The 22,529-nt window shown below is 41.9% G+C and overlaps 1 protein-coding gene and 2 pseudogenes across 1 annotated transcript in view; 2 read left to right on the top strand and 1 right to left on the bottom strand.

Moving 5' to 3' along the window:
• Nucleotides 1-22,529, bottom strand: part of trappc9 (trafficking protein particle complex subunit 9) — a 353,332-nt gene that overhangs the window by 230,174 nt on the left and 100,629 nt on the right. Inside the window, exons 12-13 of the mRNA XM_078215491.1 lie at nt 21,383-21,468; nt 12,007-12,133 (exon numbers count right to left, since the gene is read on the bottom strand). Coding sequence (XP_078071617.1) covers nt 12,007-12,133; nt 21,383-21,468 — 213 coding nt within the window. The remainder of the gene's footprint in view (nt 1-12,006; nt 12,134-21,382; nt 21,469-22,529) is intronic.
• On the top strand, nt 1,744-1,920 carry LOC144496212 (U2 spliceosomal RNA; annotated as a pseudogene).
• Nucleotides 2,155-2,380, top strand: LOC144496184 (U2 spliceosomal RNA; annotated as a pseudogene).

Below are 22,529 nucleotides of genomic sequence, written 5' to 3'. Positions count from 1 at the left end.
AGCCTGTCCAGCAGACAAACGGCAGGGTGATCACGATGACATTGGTGGGTTTTGGGAGCCGCCCTTTAAAGCAATACCTCATATGCCGACTTCACTAATATTAAAATACATTCAAATTCATGCTAATAAGTATCACACCCAAAGCAGTTTGCGCCTGTAAAAAGGAGCTGGAAGATAACAAACTGTTTGGCGCTGGGCACAAATCTGACTTTTTGCCTTGTATGTTATATTTCCACCTTGCCATGTCAATGGGTGTGACGGAGTGATAAGACCACCCCCACTGTGTTATTCATGGTTAACTGTGGAGCCTGGCGCAGTTTATGACAAATCTATTGCAATCAAATGAGGGAACTGTTTGATTCAAAGATGCTTCTCAGCCTTTTGGCTAAGATCAAGTGTGGTCTGCAGATGCTGCACTTGGTTGTGGCTGTTGGGTTGCATTTAAGCTTCATTTTCATATGAAGCAATTTTTAAAAGCAGCATCTCAGCCTTCTGGCTAAGATGTAAATGAGATCAAGCTTTGGGGGTGGAGATGTCTGCCTACTCCAATCAGCTTGGCTCATGAAGATCAGGCCCAAGACAGGGTAGGGGTTGCATACCCTGTCTTGTCAGCTTGGATCAGAAATGTCTCAACTTGTTGAGACTCTGAATTGGACTTGATTTGATTGAATTGGAACAGTATTTTTAAAAAATTTTAATTCAGCATTATAATTCAGCATGAGTGTAGATCCTCGGTACACTAACAAGTGCCACTATTTTTTGAGGTTTTACCTGTCCCAAGTGTTGCAGAGGATGCATCTGGCCACACTGCCGCAGAACGCTCCAAGTAGTTGGACCGTACCGCAGCACCAGTCCTTCGTGGAGAAATGTTTCTGGAAACACACCCTAGACCACATGGCGATCAAGCAGTGGTCAGCACATAATGTCCTTGAGGCCCTGAGAGAAAAGGAGATGGCGGATCCTGTCGGATGGTTCCCAGAGCAGACTATCAATGTCATCTGGCAGAATGCCTCATCACCAGAACTCACAAACAAGCACCAAGACCTGGCTTGGCTGGTGGTGAGAAGGGCACTCCCCGTCAGATCTTTTACGCACGCTCAAGGTCTCAACCTCACCACACGCTGCCCTCGAAGCGGCTGCGGGGGTGATGAGACGGTCGCACACCTCCTTGTGGAATGTGCCTTTGCAAAGGTCTGGAGAGAGATGCAGTGGTATTTGTCGAGGTTCATCCCAAGCAGCTCGGTGACGCAGGACTCTGTGCTCTACGAGCTGTTTTCAGGGACGCACACCAAGACAAATATCAACTGCTGCTGGAGGGTCATCAACTCGGTGAAGGATGCACTTTGGTCTGCCCGAAACATGCTGATCTTCCAGCTGAAAGAATTGTCCTCGACCGAGTGTTGCAGACTGGCACATTCCAAGGTCCAGGACTACGTGCTCAGGGACGCGCTCAAGCTTGGGGCAGCCGCCGCAAAGGCACAATGGGGAAAGGCCACCGTGTAAAGCCTTTCAACCGAGGCAGACCGAGGGCCCGGTAACTGCAGAATACCCTTGGCCTGCGTAATTGTGCGCCAATCTGGAAAATAACAGCACACAGTAAACTCTGATGAAAGTAATGAAATGTAATGAATGTAATGTGTAAATAAGCATAGTATTGTACTGTAAAAATGATTTTTTTTAGCACTTTGTAATTTTTGGAACTGTTGTTTTGCAATAGTTTGAGAGTTTTTTTATGAATAAAGTATATTTTTGAAACTTAAAAAAAAATCTGTTCTTATCAGTTTAATATCTGATACGTCCCCTATCTGGGGGCCAAATATTAAGCGGATTTTTGGAACAGGGCGGTGGGAAAGGGGCTTGCTCCTTCCACTCCACGCATCGGCCTGGTCTTGCAGTGCCTCCAGGAACGGTGCAGCCAGCCTATCGCATCCCTCTTGGGGGAACAAGAATGTCAAAAGCAGAACATGTGGCAGCACCTGCCTGGTGGCCAGCTGGTGTCAGCGGCAGGGGCGGGGCACGCACACCATGCCCCCTGTGGCATTTCACTGCAACTGCACCACTTAGTCAGGGTGACTGTTTTGACATGCCCTGCAAGACGCACGTGAAAGATGGTGGCTAAGGGAGTGAGGGGGGCCGAGTGGAAGTTTACGGGCTATCGCTTCTCGGCCTTTTGGCCAAGATCAAGTGTAGTATGACCGAGGGCCCGGTAACTGCAGAACACCCTCGGCCTGCGTAACTGTGTGCTTATCTGAAAAACAAAAAGCACACAGTAAAATCTGATGTATGTACATAGTTTTAAGTTTTGAAATGTAATGAATGTAATGTCATGTAAATGAGCAAAGTATTGTACTGTAAAAATGATTATTTTTTTGCACTGTTTGTAACTTTTGGATCTGTCGTTTTGCAATGTTTTATTTGAGTTTTATGAATAAAGTATATTTTTGAAAAAAAAATTTAATTCAGCATTATATTTCTTGATAAAATTATAAAGTTATAGGCCTTCCAGAGATGTGAAATAATGACCAGAATGCTCCAGCGGGATTCTTCAGTCCCACCAGCAGCGCACCCCCACCTGCGGGTGTCCTGCCAGTGTGGGCCGACATCAATGCCCATTAACAGCGGCAGAGCCAGAGAATCCCGCTGCTAGTGAACAGCATGCCACCTCCCGTCGCGGGAAATACACGGTTGGGAGGGCGGAGAATCTCACGCAATATTTAAAAATGTTGAGAAGCGGTTGGTAAAATTTCAAGTAACTGTCCTTCCCTCCATAAAGCCTCTTATTTTATTTCAATGAAATATCTCATTGCTGCTCTACCTCCCATAGTCGATTGATTTAACATTTATTTTGTTTTTGTCTGTTCTCAAAAGTTCTTTAAGTTGTTCCATTAATTTTAAAGTTTATTTTGGTCACCTTTTACATCCTATGGTGGATTTGATATTCCTGGTGTTCAAAATTAGCTAAGTGCCTGGTATATGTATATAATCAGCTTGAAATACATTATTACTGCAGGTTTTGTTTCATTGGAAACCGCTTATCATTTCATTTCCATAGAAACAAGTCTATGGGTAATTATTCTCAGCTGTCAGTTCGAACAAGGGATCATAGTTAACTATATTCCTCTTATTCTGACCTCCCGTGTATTCATGTTGTGGAGATGCCGGCGTTGGACTGGGGTAAACACAGTAAGAGTTTTAACAACACCAGGTTAAAGTCCAACAGGTTTATTTGGTAGCAAATGCCATTAGCTTTCGGAGCGCTGCTCCTTCGTCAGATGGAGTGGAAATCTGCTCTCAAACAGGGCACAGAGACACAAAATCAAGTTACAGAATACTGATTAGAATGCAAATCCCTACAGCCAGCCAGGTCTTAAAGATACAGACAATGTGAGTGGAGGGAGCATTAAGCACAGGTTAAAGAGATGTGTATTGTCTCCAGACAGGACAGCCAGTGAGATTCTGCAAGTCCAGGAGGCAAGCTGTGGGGGTGACATACACCTCCACAGCTTGCCTCCTGGACTTGCAGAATCTCACTGGCTGTCCTGTCTGGAGACAATACACATCCCTTTAACCTGTGCTTAATGCTCCCTCCACCCACATTGTCTGTATCTTTAAGACCTGGCTGGCTGTAGGGATTCGCATTCTAATCAGTATTCTGTAACTTGATTTTGTGTCTCTGTGCCCTGTTTGAGAGCAGATTTCCACTCCATCTGACGAAGGAGCAGCGCTCCGAAAGCTAATGGCATTTGCTACCAAATAAACCTGTTGGACTTTAACCTGGTGTTGTTAAAACTCTTACTCCTGTGTATTCCCAGTTATAACTGCTCCACCATTGGTGTTGTGTCTTCAGTTATCTAGGTCCCAAGTTCTGGAATACCAACCCTACACCTCTCCGCTTCCCTACCTTGCTCTCCTCCTTTAATACACTCCTTAAAACATACTTCTTTGACCAAGCTTTTGGTCATCTGACCGAATGTTTCGAAGAACGAAGAAAGAACAAAGGAAAATACAGCACAGGAACAGTCCCTTCAGCCCTCCAAGCCCATACCAATCATGAAGCCCCAACTAAACTCAAAAAAAACCTTCTGCCCTTGCTTGGTCCAAGTAAGGTCTCCTATGTCATTCAGGATTGTAATTTGTTTACAAATACTCCTGTAAAGCACCTTGGGATTTTTCATTATGTTAAAGCTGCTATACAAGTCGTTACTGTTCTTGTTGCAGTTGGTATACACATGAATTAGATAACCATAGACAAAGCTGTGCAAAATCTTTCATTTAACCTTGCAAGTATGTGAGTTTTAGTGTACGGAAGTAGAAGTTAATTTAGTGAACACCACCATGGTTCAGCAACTTGTTAACAGATCTTACAAACAGCCTTAAACATAAACAAACAATAGCAGAATAGGTAAAAATAACAAAACTTTCGGGGTGTTAGTCTGATGCTGGAATTGGGACGGGAAGCAGGGAAGGGAAGAGAAGGGAGAGTTGTTTGCGTATGCGAGCTGTACTGCCCAATTCGGACTGGTACTTGCTACTCACCCAGAATATTAAAGGAAGTAGTTACAGAACCAATGGAGGCACTGGTAATCTTCCAAGAATCCTTAAATTCAGGAAATATCCCAGAGGATTACAAAACTGCCATGTAATTCCCTTATTCAAAAAGAATCGGGGGAAGGTAAAGAGAGGAAACTATAGGCCACTTAGCCTAACTTCTTTCATTGGGAAAATGTTAGAGTCCATTATAAGGGATATAATTGCAAAGCATTTAGAAATGCATAATATAATTAAGCAGAATCAGCATGGCTTTCTGAAGAGGAAATCATGCCTGACAAATTTATTTGAATTCTTTGAAGTGGTGAGGTGGTAAGGAGCAGGAACGATAAAGGAGAATCAATAGATGCAATATACTTGGATTTCCAAAAAGCTTTCGATAACATACTGCACAAAAGACTACTTAATAAGATAAGAGCTCATGATGTTAGGGGTAGTATATTAGCATGGATAGAGGATTGGCTAACTGAAGGCAGTTGCAATCAAAGGGGTATTTTCAGGATGGTAACCTGTAACTAGTGGAGTGCCAGACGGATCAGTGCTGGAGCCACAACAATGACTTGGACAAGGGAAGTAAATGTAACTTTCAACCAAATTTGCGGATGACAAAAATAGGTGGGAAGGCAACTGGTGAGGATGACAAACAGTATAGAGAGGGAAATAGACAGCTCAGTTGAGTGGACAAAAACTTGGCAGATATAATAAAGTGTAGCAAAATGTGAAGTTTTGCACTTCGGTAGAAAGGATAAAGCTGAATATTAGTATGGGGTCCTTATGCATGCTAAAAGGGTCTGGCACATGCAGAGTTAACGTGGGATTGAGCGCAGTACTGCCCACAGTGTTATTAGAAGGCACATGTCCCAGATGGAGTCAGTGTGGTATTGAGCAGACAGGTTAACACCGAGACATGGAGATAGCTCCTTCCCTGTACATTTGCATATAATTACAAGCAGATAATAAAGACTTGCTGTTAACATACAGAAAACTACAAAGACTTATTTAACTAACACATTCTGTAAGCAACACCATCTATCAAACTCAACATCCTGCAATGGATTGATTTAAGTCAAATCGAAAACAAACAGGTCCCGCCACATCTACATTGGCCTCGACACAACTTAATGAGGTTGTAAGCCAGAGAGGTCCAGCCCATGTCCTTAGTGGATGAGAGCCTGACTAAGCTCTCTATGAGCACAACATTTTCCAATCTAGCCACTGAGCAGCTTCCCCTCAATGAGGATGTACAGCTCCTGACCATATTTATGAAGTACTTTGGCAGGTTTTGCTTCAACCATCTGCCCTTTGGGATCACATCAGCCCCAGAGATATTCCAATGCATCATGTCTGACATCTTGCAGGATCTTCAGGGGATCATTTGTCACATGAACAATGTCTTGGTTCATAGCGGAAGAACATGACAAAAGGCCCATGGCAGTCTTGAAGCAACTGCAGGGGAAAGGATTGACAATGAACGACATATGACTTGACCAAAACCTTCATTCAATTCCTGGGCCAAATCATTAGCAATAAAGTCATCACAATAGACTGACAAAAAACCAATGCAATCATTGACTTCCCTAACTCTTTCTCTGTCCTCAACCTCCAGTGTCTCCTGGGAATGGTGAACCAGCTGGCAAGGAACAGTCCTCTGATGGAATGAGGATAAACTTGATCCTACAAGCTTGACATGGCAGTTTGATGGAACAGAAGTTGTCTCTGACCTTTCCCTAGATCAGCCCCTCCCTCGCACACTGGAGGACCAAAGTTGTGCAGGTGAGGTGGATTGGCCATGCTAATGTCCAAATATGTGTGGGTTAGAAGAATTAGCCATGATAAATGTGTAGGGTTACAGGGATAGGACAAGGGAGAGGGCCTGGGTGGGATACTCTCTGTCAGAGAGTTGGTGCAGACTGGATGGGCTGAATGGCCACCTTTTGCACTGTAGGGATTCTACGATTCTATAACCTCCAAGCCAGGCAAGAACCAGAATGAACAGAGCCTATCACTCCTCCGACAGAATGGAAAATGAAGTGTGAAAGAGCTGGAAGACCTCAAAACCTCCTGAACCTCTAAATTTAAGGACATTTGGGAAGAATGCTATAAAGTAGTGAGAATGTTGCAATAATACAAATACAGTAATAGCAATAATGTTGGAACATCATTAAGGCAGGAACAAAGTAAATGCACAAGGTTAATACATGAAATACTCAATATCCATGGGATAAAGGCTTTGGGGGTGGTGTAGTATAAGGGTAGGCAGATGCAGGGTTAATGCGGGACTGAGTATAGTACAGCCGACACCGTGATGCAAGAAGGCATGTACCCAGACTGGGGTCAGTGTGATATTGAGCAGAGACATGTTGACATCGAGACATGGGGATAGTTCCTTGCCTGTACCATTGATTGTAGATAGGGTATTTAGTTATTAGTTACATAGAAACTAGAAGCAGGAGTAGGCCATCCGGCCCTTTGAACCTGCTTCACCATTCATTTGGAGCATGGCTGATCATCGAATTCAATATCCTGATCCCCCCTTCCCCCTTGATCCCTTTAACCCCTAGAGCTATACCTAATATGTTTTGAAATTAGACGATGTTTTGGCCTCAACTACATTCTGTGGTAGTGAATTCCACATATTCATCACCCTCCGGGTGGAGAAATTTCTCCTCAACTAAGTTCTAAAAGTGTGAGGTAATTCACTTTGGTAGGAATAACAGATGTGTTGAGTATAGGGCTAACGGGAGGACTTTGAATAGTGTGGAGGAGCAGAGGGATCTAGGTGTATGTGTGCATAGATCCCTGAAAGTTGGGAATCAAGTAGATAAGGTTGTTAAGAAGGCATATGGTGTCTTGGCGTTTATTGGTAGGGGGATTGAATTTAGGAGTCGTAGCGTTATGTTGCAACTGTACACAACTCTGGTGCGGCCGCACTTGGAGTACTGTGTGCAGTTCTGGTCCCCACATTACAGGAAGGATGTGGAGGCTTTGGAGAGGGTGCAGAGGAGGTTTACCAGGATGTTGCCTGGTATGGAGGGGAGATCCTATGAGGAGAGGCTGAGGGATTTGGGATTGTTTTCGCTGGAAAGGCGGCGGCTAAGAGGGGATCTTATTGAAACATATAAGATGATTAGAGGTTTAGATAGGGTGGATAGTGATAGCCTTTTTCCTCTGATGGAGAAATCCAGCACGAGGGGGCATGGCTTTAAATTGAGGGGGGGTAGTTATAGAACCGATGTCAGGGGTAGGTTCTTTACCCAGAGGGTGGTGAGGGATTGGAATGCCCTGCCAGCATCAGTAGTAAATGCGCCTAGTTTGGGGGCGTTTAAGAGATCCGTAGATAGGTTCATGGACGAAAAGAAATTGGTTTAGGTTGGAGGGTCACAGTTTTTTTTTAACTGGTCGGTGCTACATCGTGGGCCGAAGGGCCTGTTCTGCGCTGTAATGTTCTATGTTCTATGTTCTATGTTCTAAAAGGTTTACCCCTTATCCTCAAACGATGACCCCTAGTTCTGGACTCCCCCACCATTAGGAATATTCTTTCTGAATCTATCCTGCCTAACCATGTTAGAATTTTTCTTAACGATCCCCTTTCTCTCTTCTAAACTCCAGTGAATATAATCCTAACCAACTTAGTCTCTCCTCATATGACAGACCTGCCATCCCAGGAATCAGCCTGGTAAACCTTCATTGTAATCCCTCTATAGCAAGGGCATCCTTCCTCAGATAAGGATACCAAAACTGCACATAATACTCCATATGTGGCCTCACCAACCCCCTATACAATTGCAGCAAACATCCCTGTACTCAAATCCTCTCGCTATGACGGCCAGCCATACCATTTGCCTTCTTAACTGTCTGCTGTACCTGCACGCGTACCTTCAACGACTGATGCATGAGGACTCCAAGGTCTCATTGAGTATCCACCTCTCTCAATTTACACCCATTCAAGTAATAATCTGTCTTCCTTTTATTGCTACCAAAGTGGATGACCTCACATTTATCCACATTATATTGCATCTGCCATGCATATGCCAACACATTCAGCCTGTCCAAATCACGCTGAACCATTCTGCATCCTCCTTGCAACTCATCCTCCCACCCAACTTTATATCACCTGCAAATTTGGAGATAAAACACTCATACACTGTTCCAAGTCGTCAATATATAATGTGAACAGTTGGGGTCCTAGCACAAATCCCTGCAGAACCCCACTAGTCACTGACTGCCATTCAGAAAAAGACCCATTAATGCCAACGCTTTGCTTCCTATCTGCTAACCAACTTTCCATCCATCTCAAGACAGTACCTACAATCCTATGTGCTTTCGCTTTACATCGTAGTCTGTTCTGTGAGACCATGTCAAAAGCCTTCTGAAAGTCCAAGTAAACCGCATCCACTGGTTCTCCTCTGTCAACTTTACTAATTACATCTTCAAAAGAATTCCAATAGATTCATCAAGCATGATTTCCCTTTCGTAAATCACGATGGCACAGTGGTCAGCACTGCTGCCTCACAGCCCCCGGGACCCAGGTTCGATTCCCGGCTTGGGTCACTGTGTGGAGTTTGCACGCTCTCCCTGTGTCTGCATGGGTTTCCTCCAGGTGCTCCGGTTTTCTCCCACAGTCCAAAAGATGTGCTGGTTAGGTGCATTGGCCATGCTATATTCTCCCTCCGTGTACCTGAACAGGTGCCAGAGTGTGGCGATTAGGGATTTTCGCAGTAACTTCATTGCAATGCTAATGTAAGCCTACTTGTGACACTAATAAATAAACTTCAAACTTCAAATCCATGCAGATTTTTATCTGATCATACTACTGCCTTCCAATGCCGAGTTATGAAACCCTTGATAATGAACTCTAGCAACTTCCCCAGTACTGAAGTTAAGCTCACTAGTCAATAGTTCCCCGTTTTCTCTCTATCTCCCTTTTTGAATAGTTAACAAAGACTTGCAATTAACATATAGAAGACTACGAATACTTCTAACAGACACATTCTATAACCAACATAATCACAACAGGATCCATTGTTATTTTCATCACCTTTTTCAGAATTATTTTTGTCCCATGTCATTTCAAGGATCCTGTCTGTTCCAGGGCGGCACAGTAGCACAGTGGTTAGCACTGCTGCTTCACAGCTTCAGGGGCCTGGGTTCGATTCCCGGCTTGGGTCACTGTCTGTGTGGGAGTTTGCACATTCTCCTCGTGTCTGTGTGGGTTTCCTCTGGGTGCTCCGGTTTCCTCCCACAGTCCAAAGATGTGCGGGTTAGGTTGATTGGCCATGCTAAAATTGCCCCTTAGTGTCCCGAGATGCATAGGTTAGAGGGATTAGCGGGTAAAATATGTAGGGATATGGGGGTAGGGCCTGGGTGAGATTGTGGTCGGTGCAGACCCGATGGGCCAAATGGCCTCTTTCTGCACTGTAAGGTTTCTAATTGGGCAGTTCACTGTGTAATAATAGTTTAAATCAAACCTGAAGCACCTATTAATTGCTCCTGGGATTTACACACCTAATATCACTGTTCCATTTCTGTCTTCTCCTGTAACAACCAGAACTGTTGTCATTGTGCCTGTTTTAATCATCTGTGTGTATTAAAACCTGGGTCCAGCATCTGGACCATTTATAAATCGGTCAATCATTGAGTCCTCGTGTCACTGTGAAATTATTCCACGAAGACTGAAGGGAATGACGGTTTCTCTGGAAGCTTTTTCAAGTTAGCAGACATCTGATCCAACAGGGTGTCCCTATCTGAAACCTAACATAAATTAGAATCATAATATAAAAGCAAAATACTGCAGATGTTGTAATCTGAAACAAAAACAAAATATGCTGGAAAATCTCAGCAGGTCTGACAGCATCTGCGGGGAGAGGATAGAGCCAAAGTTTTGATTCTAGATGACCCTTCGTCAAAGCTAAGAGCAAAGAGAATCAGCAGAGATTTAGAACCAGGAGCTTGCCCAAATCAGACAATCCAGCAATGTAAAAGCCTGTACTGATCCAGGGATTTGTGAACTAAATATAGTCAATCTTTTATAAAATCTGCTGAAGTCCATGATTGCTCCAGGAAGGAATCTATTATCTATCCTCCAAAATCTGTCAAAGTCTGACCATACCTCATTGGCATTTAAAATTTCATCTAAAAACTCTAATAATAAGTCTAAACTTTCATCAATATCAATCTCACAGACATTCAGCTCAAAAGATACTCTACTCCTGTTTTTACTTCTTGTAGGAAGGGACAAAACCAAGGCCAGGCTTCTCAGTTCCCCTCTAGTATGGACCTAACTTGTTTCCACATATCCACTTCATGCTTCCAATGGTTCACTGCGAAAATAATTGGAGGGTAATCATATCGCAACTATTTACACCTACCATTTTCCACACGAGCTACTAGGATTGTGGTTCTGTCTGAAACATTTTGCTTCCTACGTTTACCTTCCCTTCCACCAAGCTCTATTCCAGAAAGCCTATTGGTAAAGGACAGAACTGGAGCCAATCTTTACACACGTTCATAAGCATTTCACAGTTATTTGTTAAAAGCATGCACCTTATAACACCAATGACTACAGTAACATTCGCACCACAAAAGTGGCAGATAATTACCACGCCAATCAATTGCTATCCCCAACAACAGTACAAAAAGGCGGCATTCGGCTCATTGAGTCTGCACCTACTCTCCGAAAGGGCATCTTGCCTACTCCCCAGCATCTCCCATGCACATTCGATTCTGGCCTCGGGTGACTGTTTGCGTGAAGTTTGCACGTTCTCCCCATGTGTGCATGGGTTTCCTCCAGGTGCTCCAGTCTCCTCCCACAGTCAAAAGATGCATAGATTAGGGGGATTAGCCATGGTAAATACGTGGGGTTACAGGGATGGGACGGGCCTTGATAAGATGCTCTTTCGAAGAGTAAGTGCAGACTTGATGGGCCAAATAGCCTCCTCCTGCACTGTACAGATTCTATGATTTATGTTCTTCTTACTCCAGTTTGTTACCCATGCTCTCCTCCATTAGCCAACAACTGTCAGCAGCGACTTCAGCAATACGAGTGCAGCCCTATGAAACCTTCTCCTCAAACCTCTCCATTTCTCCATCTCTTTCTTCTGTAAAAATATCTTCAGAATAGACCATACCAGGTAAGCTTTTGGTCACCTGCCTCAACGACTTTTTTCCTAATTCAATAGTTGTATCCATTATGCCTTTTCTGAAGCACTTTGGGACACTTCCGAAATGCTAAAAGCACTGTATAATGATGAGTACGGCTGCCTACAAATACAAGTTCAATTTCAAACGTTGATGGGATCGTAACTTAAAAATCACAAGAGCAATGAACGTTTGTAGACAGCGTGGAATACACAGCATATATAGGATGCTTTCTTCTGTCAGGAAATAGCTTATTAAGTAAATAGAATTTGTAGAAGTCTTTATGATCTTGCTAAATATGGGATTATCCTAAATTCTTACCATTTACATTGATCTGTCCTGATGTACGTGGAACACCAACAAGTGTGACTGGGTATAACCCCGATTCAGCAGGGAGAGAGAGTGCAGCTGGGAGAGATTCAAATTCAACACCAGTTACCAACAGTCCCTGTAAAATTAATCAGAGAAAAGGGAAAAAAACTAAATATTGAACACGATTAAGTTAGAAAATGTATCATAATACAAAAAAAAACTATTACTGGAATTATACAGGATTTGCAGCATATGAATCCAACACAATACAAGTCTGTATAGTTCAGATTCTGAACAAGTCTGTCAACTAAGCTTTATCAGTGAAGTATTCTGAAGAGTACTGCACTGACCAAGCAACAAAGTGGCCCCAACTTACATGGCAACAATTTTTCCCCCTCCAACCAATAACATAAACCAGTTATATTCAAGTATCTCCTTTCACTATTACCACAATTCCAAAATCATAACACCAAAGAGAAGTAGCTCTAAATGCATCCCTTTCTTATGACTAAATGTACATAAGGGGGCACGAGAACACACTTTGATCTGTCACAATGTTGTACTGGTGCACTGAACCTGTAGAGCCAGTAGCATTCCAAACACATTCGGTAACAATCAAAGTCTCCTTCGCTACCCTAGCATCTGACTCCTCATATTTTATGAGCCTCTATTAACCTGTAAGATTTTGCCAAATTACATCATGTCAAATGGATTTCGATGCAATTAACTGAGATATGATGCACTTTTGTTTAAAAAAAGATGTGGATGAAAGAAGAGGTTGAAGGGTAATGGGAGCAGGGTGGGAAAATGTGATTAGAACTATTTGCCCCTGTGGATTATAAACAATGACATGGAATAGCCTGCTTACATGTTGGAATTTTCATGCAGACATTTGTAATTCTGATGATTTAGCAATGACCCAACTGTAATTGTTAATAATGCGTGTTTTTTAGGTGGACAATCATACTTGTTAGCAAGTGATTGCCGAAGGACGAGTTAATAATCTTCTCTACCCACCCCTCTCCCATTCCCACATACTTCATACTTCAATACAAGATGATGTATTCAATTTATTTTTTGAATTTCTTTCGGTCTTCACGACATAACTTGCAATACATTAAATTAACTAGGCTACAGTTTCTAAGCAATGAGGCAGTATAATTAAAGGTCACATTGTATGTACTATCTCATCAAATTGCACAATTTTGATAACCAACTCAAAACACAGGGGTGTTCAAATACTGAACAAAATGCCTTTGGCTTAGAAACATTTTAAATGCTAGATTTTTACTCACACAACCAAGTTTTAAATGATTTTGAATATGAAGCTAATGGGTATGTAACAAAGACAAATTCCATGTGGCACTAATTTTGATCAGTTTAGACTGTATCAGCATAACACACAAATTGGGTTCTCGAAGTAGTAATTAATTTATTTTACATCATCAGCAAGAATCAAGAATGTTGTTATACACATTACATAATCTGAATGCTTCAACTGCCAATTTATAGTTGCATTACTGACTACAACACTGTCAACTGCAATACAACATAGCATGCTTTGAAAGCTCAGTATAAGGAAAAACTGCAGAAGCTTGGCATTTAAATTGACTTCTATTCTGCATAATTCTCAGAATTTAACTTTTTTTTAAACTGGAAAAAATAGTAACGACATGTTGCCCAATAGATTCCCTGAAAACGTTCTTGGGAAATTCTACAAATCTTAGTCTGACCTCAACTTCAATGATCCTCCTTAACCCTTCTTCCAAAAATAGCCAATTGTGTTTCCACCTCCGCAAAAGGCTTTGGAATTTCATATTGCATTACAACTGCTGCAAAGTATCAATTTCATATTTTTGGCTATTTAAACTGGTCTAGAATGGTTGTGTCAATTTTTAGATCTGAATCATAATTTCTTGCATTTAAACTTCTTTAGTTTACAAGAGAGCAACTCATCCAAGAACTTTAATTATTCATACACTGAGTTTCTTAAATCAACACATGAATGGATGCTATTTCCAGTTCATCCTCCAAGGGGCACCAAGATTCTAACAAAGGTCTGCAACATACCAGCAACTCCAGAAAGGTTTATGGATGCGTCAATGTGAATGTATACCTCTAAAATAGATGGATGTTGAATTACAATTTTCCCTTTAAATGAAAACTTAGTAACTTATTAACGTTTCAAGTGAAAGTTCAAGGACAGTGCTTACAGATTCCCAAAGTCAGGGTCACTTATTTTAAGTACACTTTTTCTTAAATACAAGATGTAGGGCCCAATGAGAAGTAAAAAAACCCACCAATATGAAGAAATTATATTTGCTGAAAAGTGAAGTCAGCAAAAAATAGAACGGAGCATAATATTACAATACTTGTACAACTATGCAGGTTGTCAAAAAACGATTGGATGCAAATTTTATTGCATGTTCAAAAAATAAATATTTGATTATTTCCTAGAAGTCACGAGCAGAGAAAATATCAGCAGCATGCCATCCATCACAAGTTACACCACTAAACTTAATGACTTTTTAATCACTTGTATAGCTATTATAGTGGATACAGAGGGCTCAAAGTCTCGGGATCCCAGAGAGGAAACGTTATACCAATGGTGAGAAGAGGCACTGGAGGCAAAATTAGCAAAATGCTGGCAATCATGAGAGTCAGTGAACATGAGAGATCCCAATAGTTTGAAAACAAGCCAACAATATTCCCATTTGCAAAGAAGTGTAATAAATCTGTAACCACAGAAAGATTATAGTTTGACATCAATAATAAGAAAAATAAAGGAACAATAACAAAGTTGAAAATAACTCAGTATCAGTCAATACCGTTTATAAAGGGGTAAAGCCTGCCTTTTTTTTTTGAGAAAGATGCACTTTAGTTGAAAATCCAAAGCCCCAATAAAATTCCATAAGAATGGCTATAACACAGTAGTGGAGTAAAGAAGATAGAGTTTGAAGGTGGATAAGGAACTGGTTCAAAGAGAAAAAGCAGGAGGTACCAGTTAAAGGTGTGGTGTCCAGTGGGAATGATGCATTGAATAGAATACCTTAAGAATTAGTGCCAATGCCTCATTGTTTCTGATCAACATATAAATCGGCCTGGATTAACAACAAGTTGGTCAAATTTGCTGGGGAGGGTAGAATCCAAAGAAACAGCTAAGCAATAAAGATAACTTGAATAACATTGGCTAGTCATAACTTAAATTCAGTATTGATAAATGCAAACTTGCACGATGGAAAAAAAAATTAGTACTTAATGGTGTTAAACTATCTAGGGAGAAGACGTAGACCTGATAATGGTAGGTTCAACACCAACTATATATAATCATTGCCAAATCATAACAAATAAAACTCTGATGCCAAATCATTAGCGAGTCTGAGATCTTTGTGCTGAAGCTTGTTTTCTGGTTAGGCCACATCTTGAAATATGCATTATTTCTGCTCAGAAGCGCAAGGGAAAATTCAATCCTTAGGAGCAGTGCAGAAAAAGTCCACAAAGCTGATCTGTAGGATTGGAAGACTGAATTATAAGAAAAGGCTGGTTATGCAAGGACTCTTCAGTCTTGAAAGTTGGCAAAAGATACAGCAGCCGAAAAGATATGCCGAGTAGAAATGGCGAAACTTGGGTACTTGGATCTAAACTGGTAAAAGGCAAGTTCAGGTTCAATGTTAGAAAGTACCTCTAGCATAATGATCAACACCAGTATTATAGTACAAACAAAAGCTCCAGAGTCAGTTGCTCAAGGGACAATTAGAATGCTAAGGTCATTCATTTCTCAATATGCTAGATGGGTCCAATGACTACCCTTATCCACACTTACTTCTATGACAACTGCATACAGCAGCATTATGGCAAATATGATGACAAACCATCAGCTCTGCTGTTTTAAAAGAAGGAAGCTTTGAAAGTTATTGCTGAGTATTCCATGATGAACAATGCAGAAAATAGAATGCACAAACTGCTCATTTGAAAATACCTGCTTCTCATCAACCACTCATTGCATTGGAATTGCAGAATCTCACAAACACTTCAGATGTAAAATTTGAAGTTTTATATTGTGAAATGTATTAAAGTGGAAATCATTCTCCACTTTATATTTATGCAAGAAAGTTTAGTTTCATTCAACATACAAAAGGATACTTACACAAAAAAGTGCATGCATCACATCCATTGTTAAGTTTTAACCTACAAAAGTCTACACTTATGTTTGTTGCACGCAGATTGAAATGTATAGCATGATCACTTATTTTTATTCCTAACTGACATGCTGAAGAGAACTCAGTTAAGATAGGCAGGACATGTTGCCAAACTGCCTGTCGAGCATTTTAAAAAACCCTTCAATGGCAAGCTGAGGGGAAACCGTAAGAAGTTTTTCAATGATGGTCTCACTGAAGAGTTTCAACACTACCCCTCAGACAGTGTTGTTCCATTTGGTTTAGTCATATCATTAAAGGCACCGCCCCCATGAACAGAACCTCATTACACCTGCCAACAGAAAAACTGAGCTTCACACGTCGAGAATCGCAAGCCCTCTTCCACACCGACAATTCAGAAGTGTTCAACATGCAATAGATTTTTTCATACTCAAATTGGACTGATTAGCCATCTTTAAACACAAAATTAACTGAATGAATTCTCGTTGATGGTCATCTTCAACTACATAAGACAAACAATTTACTTGAATGAATTATAAAATCAATAACTTAAAAATTCCTGAGAGTTTAACTATACTTTACAATGCTCTGATTTGATTCCTTTCCAAAACATCATAGAAAAAGTCCATATGTTCAGTTTCCTGAAGTTAGAAAAGTATGTGACAAATCACTTAGGATTTGTAAAAAATACTTAACTTTGCATTTAATTGTCATTAAAAGAACATAAAGCTAATAGAATGGCATAAAGTAGAATCATAGAAAGTTTTCAGCACAGGAGGAGGTCACTTGGGCCATCGTGTCTACGTCAGTTAAAAAAAAAGTTACCCAGCCTAATCCCACTTCCCAGCAAATATCGTAAATTACGATACTTGATCCAAATATCGAGACACCTTTTAAATGAGTCGAGGGTTTCTGCCTCCACTACCCTTTCAAGCAATGACCACCACAACCCTCTGGGTGAAAAATGTTTTCTTCATCTCTCCTCTAATCTTTCTACCAGCCACTTTAATTCCATGTCCCCGAGTTACTGATCTCTCTGCTATGGTAAATAGGCCCTTCCCATTCACTCTGTCCAGGCTGCTCTCAATTTTATGCACCTCAAATCAAATCTCCCTCAATCTATCTTTCTTCATAGCTGCAGTTTTCCTGTCCAGGCAACATTCTCATAAATCCACTTTGTACCCTCACTAATGCAATTATATCATTTATGTAAAAAGGTGATCAAAACCGCACACGGTATTCAAGCTGTGGCCTAACTAATGTTTCATATAGTTCCATATAACCTCCCTGCCCTTGTATTCTACGTCTCGGCTAATAAATGAAAGAATTCCATATGCCTTCTTAACCATCTGATCAACCTGTCCTGCTATCTACAGGGATCCTTTATGGACATTCATTCCAATGTCCCTCACTTCCTTTACATCACTCACTGCCTTCCCGTTTATTGTGTAATCCTTTGCCTTCTTTGACCTCCCCAAATGCATCACCCTCACAATTCTCGAGGTTGAATTCCATTTGCCACTTTTCTGCCCATCTGGCCAGTCAACGAATGAAGTTTTTACTTTTCTTTCTTGGCTGGCAGAGAAAATGGGCTGAATGGCCTTTTTCAGTGCTGCCACTTTTCTATGGTTCTAAAAGGCATGCAAAAGCAACTCCCATTTTCTTATCTGTTCTCATTATCACGCATTCCCTTTTTGGAAATGTTTGTCCCACCAAGAATGATTCAGCAACATTTGGGAACTTGGTGCAATCTCAGGGATATGAATCCTGCTGTATGATTCATTGTATGTAACATTTTTGTCGATATTTCTCTTTTATTCTTTCCCTCCCCAACTCATAGCACTGACATGTTCCAGAGCTTGGCTCAACAAGCACTTGCTCCGTCATCAAACCTCACTCCTAAAGTCCCTGCAGGTTATTACACCATGGAAGCATAAATAGCCAAGCAAGATAAAGTTTTATCCAACATCCCACACTTTCAATTGGGGGTGTTGACATATTACCTAAGGATGAATTAGTTTTTTTTCCCCAGTCCAAATAGAGGTACTAAGAGCAACAGTAACACCCTGACAGCCCATCTGACAGTTAAATCCTAGTCAAATGAAGTTCAACCAGCTAAATGCCAGGTAACACATTTCTGGGGGAAGGATAGGTAAGTCACTTACTACTTGGCAGGTGCGACTTTAGGTAGGTAGAGGGGAAAAAAAAGTTTGAGGAGTACAAATACACCAATCACTGACAAGGTTGTGCCACAGGTTAAGAGGTAGGGGTCCCGAAACTTGGTTCCACGGGAGCCTCCTCAGGGTTTCAAGGCAGGTCCGGCTGATCCATACAATTTGAAAAACACAACAAAGTTGCTTGTCCAATCAGCACTTGGCTTCCCCAGAACCCAGCCTCTGATTGGACACACTGGAAACAGCACAAAACTCAAATTGAGATCAGGGTGAAGGCCAGGCCTTGGACAGGGAGTGAGAGGATGGCAAGGGGAATAATGGGATGAGAGTTGAGGTGCAGGGCAAACAGGTATCACTGACATACGAGAGAGGGCAGGAGGGAGTGTGATCCAAACGTTTCCATGGCTGAAAAAGTTTGGGAAACCCTGTTCGAGAGGGACAGGATTAAAAAGTGGGGATGTTAAGTTAACCTTAAATAGGCCACACCGAGAACACTGCATGCAGTTATGCTCGCAGTAATTTTAAAAGTTCATCGAGGCACTGGAGCGAATGCCGAAGGATGATACCAAAAACGTACAAGTATGCATTATCAGAAAAAGGATTGACAGACTGGGTCTCTACTCTGTCGAGAAAAAAGACTTTGGGTGCTTGCAGAAGTCTTTAAAACTATGAACGGTTTTGAAAGATTGGATAGAGAGAATGTTTCCTCTCGTGGGGGAAGAACCATAAATATAAGATCGTCATCAAGAAATCCAGTAGAGAATTCAGAAGAAATTTCTTTACTCAAGAGTGGTGAGATTGTGGAACCTGCTAGCACATGCAGTGATCGAAAACATAGTTTTTCTTCATTTATTCAAGGGAATGTGGACTTCACTGAACAAAGACTAGGCCAATATTTGTCAATCCCCAATTGCCCTTCTGAAGGTACTGATGAGCTGCCTTGAACTGCTGCAGTCCATGTGTTGTAGGTACACCCACTCACAGTGCTGTTAGGGAGCGAGTTCCAGGACTTTGACCCAGTGACAGTGAAGGAATGGCGATAGAAACTACAACCGCAAGAAACTACAAAAGGTCGTGAATGTAGCCCAATCCATCACACAAACCAGTCTCCCATCCACTAACACTGTTGACACTTCCTGCTGCCTCAGAAAAGCAGCCAGCATAATTAAGAACCCCGCGTACCCCGGACATTCTCTCTTCCACCTTCTTCCGTTGGGAAAAAGATACAAAAGTCTCAGATCGCATACCAACTGACTCAAGAGTTTCATCAGACTTTTGAATGGACCTACCTCGCATTAAGTTGATCTTTCTCTACAGCCTAGTTATGTCTGTAACACTACATTCTGAACTCTCTCGTTTCCTTTTCCCATGAACGGTACGTTTTGTCTGTATAGCGCGCAAGAAACAATATTTTTCACTGTATACGAATACATGTGACAATAATAAATCCAAATCAAATAGTTCCAAGTCAGGATGGTGGGTGGCTTGAAGGGAAATTCCAAATGGTGCTGTTCCCATGCATCTGCTGCCGTCATCCTCCTAGATGGTAGTGGCCGTGGCTTTGTAAACTGTTGTCTACGGAGCCTAGGTGAGTTCCTGCAGTGCCTCTTGTAGGTGGCACACATCAGTGCCACTGTGCTTTGATGGTGGAAACTGAATACTTGTGGATCGGCTGCTTTGTCCTGGGTGGTGTCAAGCTCATCGAGTGTTGTTGGAGCACTACTCATCCAGGCAAATGGAGAGCATTCCATCACACTCCTGAATTGTGTCTTGTAGATTGCGGACAGGGTTTAGGAAGTCCTAGCTTCTGACCTGTTCTTGTAGCCACAGTATTTATATGGCTAGGCCAGTTTAGTTTCTGGTTAAAGGTAACCCCCAGATGTTGATGGTAGTTCCATCAAAAGTCAAGCGGTCGTGGTCAGATTCTCTCTTGTTGGTGATTCACAATGCCTGGCACTTGTGCAATTGAGGTATGCAAATGATTCGCATATGAAGTGTGTTTTTTTTAATGTTTCAGGAGAATGTTTTAAAGTTCAGTGTTTTTTTTAAAACCAGATAGTCAGCACGTCTAGATGGAATACAGTGCAAATGCTAGGAGGCAGGATAATTACTCATTTCAACCTTGCGAGTGGTTATGTGAAGTAGAGTTAATGGACTTTCATTTACTTAAGTCCCCCCTGGGATTTCAGATTACAGTGATTGACAGGGTCATGTGATGTTGTAGTTTATGAGCAGTCCTGGATCTGTAGAAAACAAAACAGGCTTTTGCAGAAAGGAGTTGGAGTTTGAATCCCACCACACTACCAGAAGGATGTGAAGACTTTGGAGAGAGAATACAGAAAAGGTTTACCAGAATGTTGCCTGGTATGGAGGGTATTAGCTATGAGGAGAGATTGAATAAACTGAGATCATTCTCCCTGGAAAGATGGAGGCTGAGGGGCGACCTGATAGAAGTTTATAAAATTATGAGGGGTATAGATAGGGTGAACAGTTGGAAGCTTCTTCCCAGGGCAGAAATGACAATTACAAGGGGGCACAAGTTAATGATAAGGGAGCAAAGCATCAGTGGAGGTGTGCAGAGGAAGTATTTTTTTTTAAATACACAGAGGATGGTGGGGGTCTGGAATGCACTGCCAAGTGAGGTGGTTGGGGCAGATACGTGAGAGACATTTAAGACTTATCTGGATAGACACATGAACAGACAGAGAATAGAGGAATATAAGCAATTGGTCTCGATAGGACAACGTGATTGGTGCAGGCTTGGAGGGCGGAAGAGCCTGTCCCTGTGCTGTACAGTTCTTTGTCAGCCCAAGCATTGATGCATTTAAGGGGAAGTTCGACAAACATGAGAAATAAGGGACTAGAGTCATTATGATGGATTTAAATGAGAAAAGATGGGAGGAGGCTTCAGTGCAACATAAACACCAGCATGAACTGGTGGGACTGAAATGCCTGCTTCTAAGCCATATATCATATGTAATCTTTTACACAACTACAGAAAGTCTAATCTCAGAATTAATAAAAAGGACAAATATATGAAAGAGCAGAACAAACCATGTTTTCAACTCTGAGTTCAAATGGCATGGGGTTATAGACCATCAGCTGAACTTCACACACATCCCTTTGCACCCACTGGAAATCTGTTAAGATGGAAAACAAAAACATGGTTATCGCCAAGGTCGATTTTACAACTTTAACTCTACTCACTTTCTCCGCATGAAAGGTGGTACTCTGGGTACCTGTACTGGTCCCGGTGGTGTCCTTTTTTGTGGGATATGTGATGAATTTTAACAGTTTCTGGGGCGATCTTACCAAAATTTTGCAGAGTGTCAGTTCCGGTGAGAAAACTGGCGTGAACACTGGTCTGTTTTCCCTCCAGATCTTGACACTTAGAGGGCATGGTTTGCCCCATCATGTTGGTGCCCCGATCACATAATAAATACGCCCCAATCATCCTCGACATTCACATCACCTTCCCACCCCACCAGGGCCCATCCCTGGCCTTGCCAAGGCAGTGCCTGGCCTTATCCCTCTCAGTAAGAAGTTTAACAACACCAGGTTAAAGTCCAACAGGTTTATTTGGTAGCAAAAGCCACACAAGCTTTCGGAGCTCCAAGCCCCTTCTTCAGGTGAGTGAAAAACAAAAACATGGTTATCGCCAAGGATGATTTTACAACTTTAACTCTACTCACTTTCTCCGCATGAAAGGTGGCACTCTGGGTACCTGTACTGGTCCCGGTGGTGTCCTTTTTTGTGGGATATGTGATGAATTTTAACAGTTTCTGGGGCGACCTGAAGAAGGGGCTTGGAGCTCCGAAAGCTTGTGTGGCTTTTGCTACCAAATAAACCTGTTGGACTTTAACCTGGTGTTTTTAAACTTCTTACTGTGTTTACCCCAGTCCAACGCCAGCATCTCCACATCATGCTTATCCCTCTCTCCCAGGGGTATACCTTTGCATCCCTGGAGGGATCCCCTTGACAGGTTTACATTTGAGTATGAAAATTTAGTGAGGGGGAATACTTTGGCAAGAGGGGTGTATAATAAAATGAAAATTTGTTGAAATGTATTCAAATCAGGTTCACGCCCATTATGGGCATGAACCCGATTGTGTCACTGGTGAGGGGCGGGGAAAATCAAAGATTGGCATCTCATGGGCAAGATTTCTAGTTTTCACCGGATTTTGAGCCCCCTCCGGCGATC

Source organism: Mustelus asterias, chromosome 7, assembly GCF_964213995.1.
Source record: "Mustelus asterias chromosome 7, sMusAst1.hap1.1, whole genome shotgun sequence".
Classification (NCBI taxonomy): Eukaryota; Metazoa; Chordata; class Chondrichthyes; order Carcharhiniformes; family Triakidae; genus Mustelus; species Mustelus asterias.
Note: the sequence above shows the minus strand (reverse complement) of the source record. Positions and strands in the feature narration are given on the sequence as shown.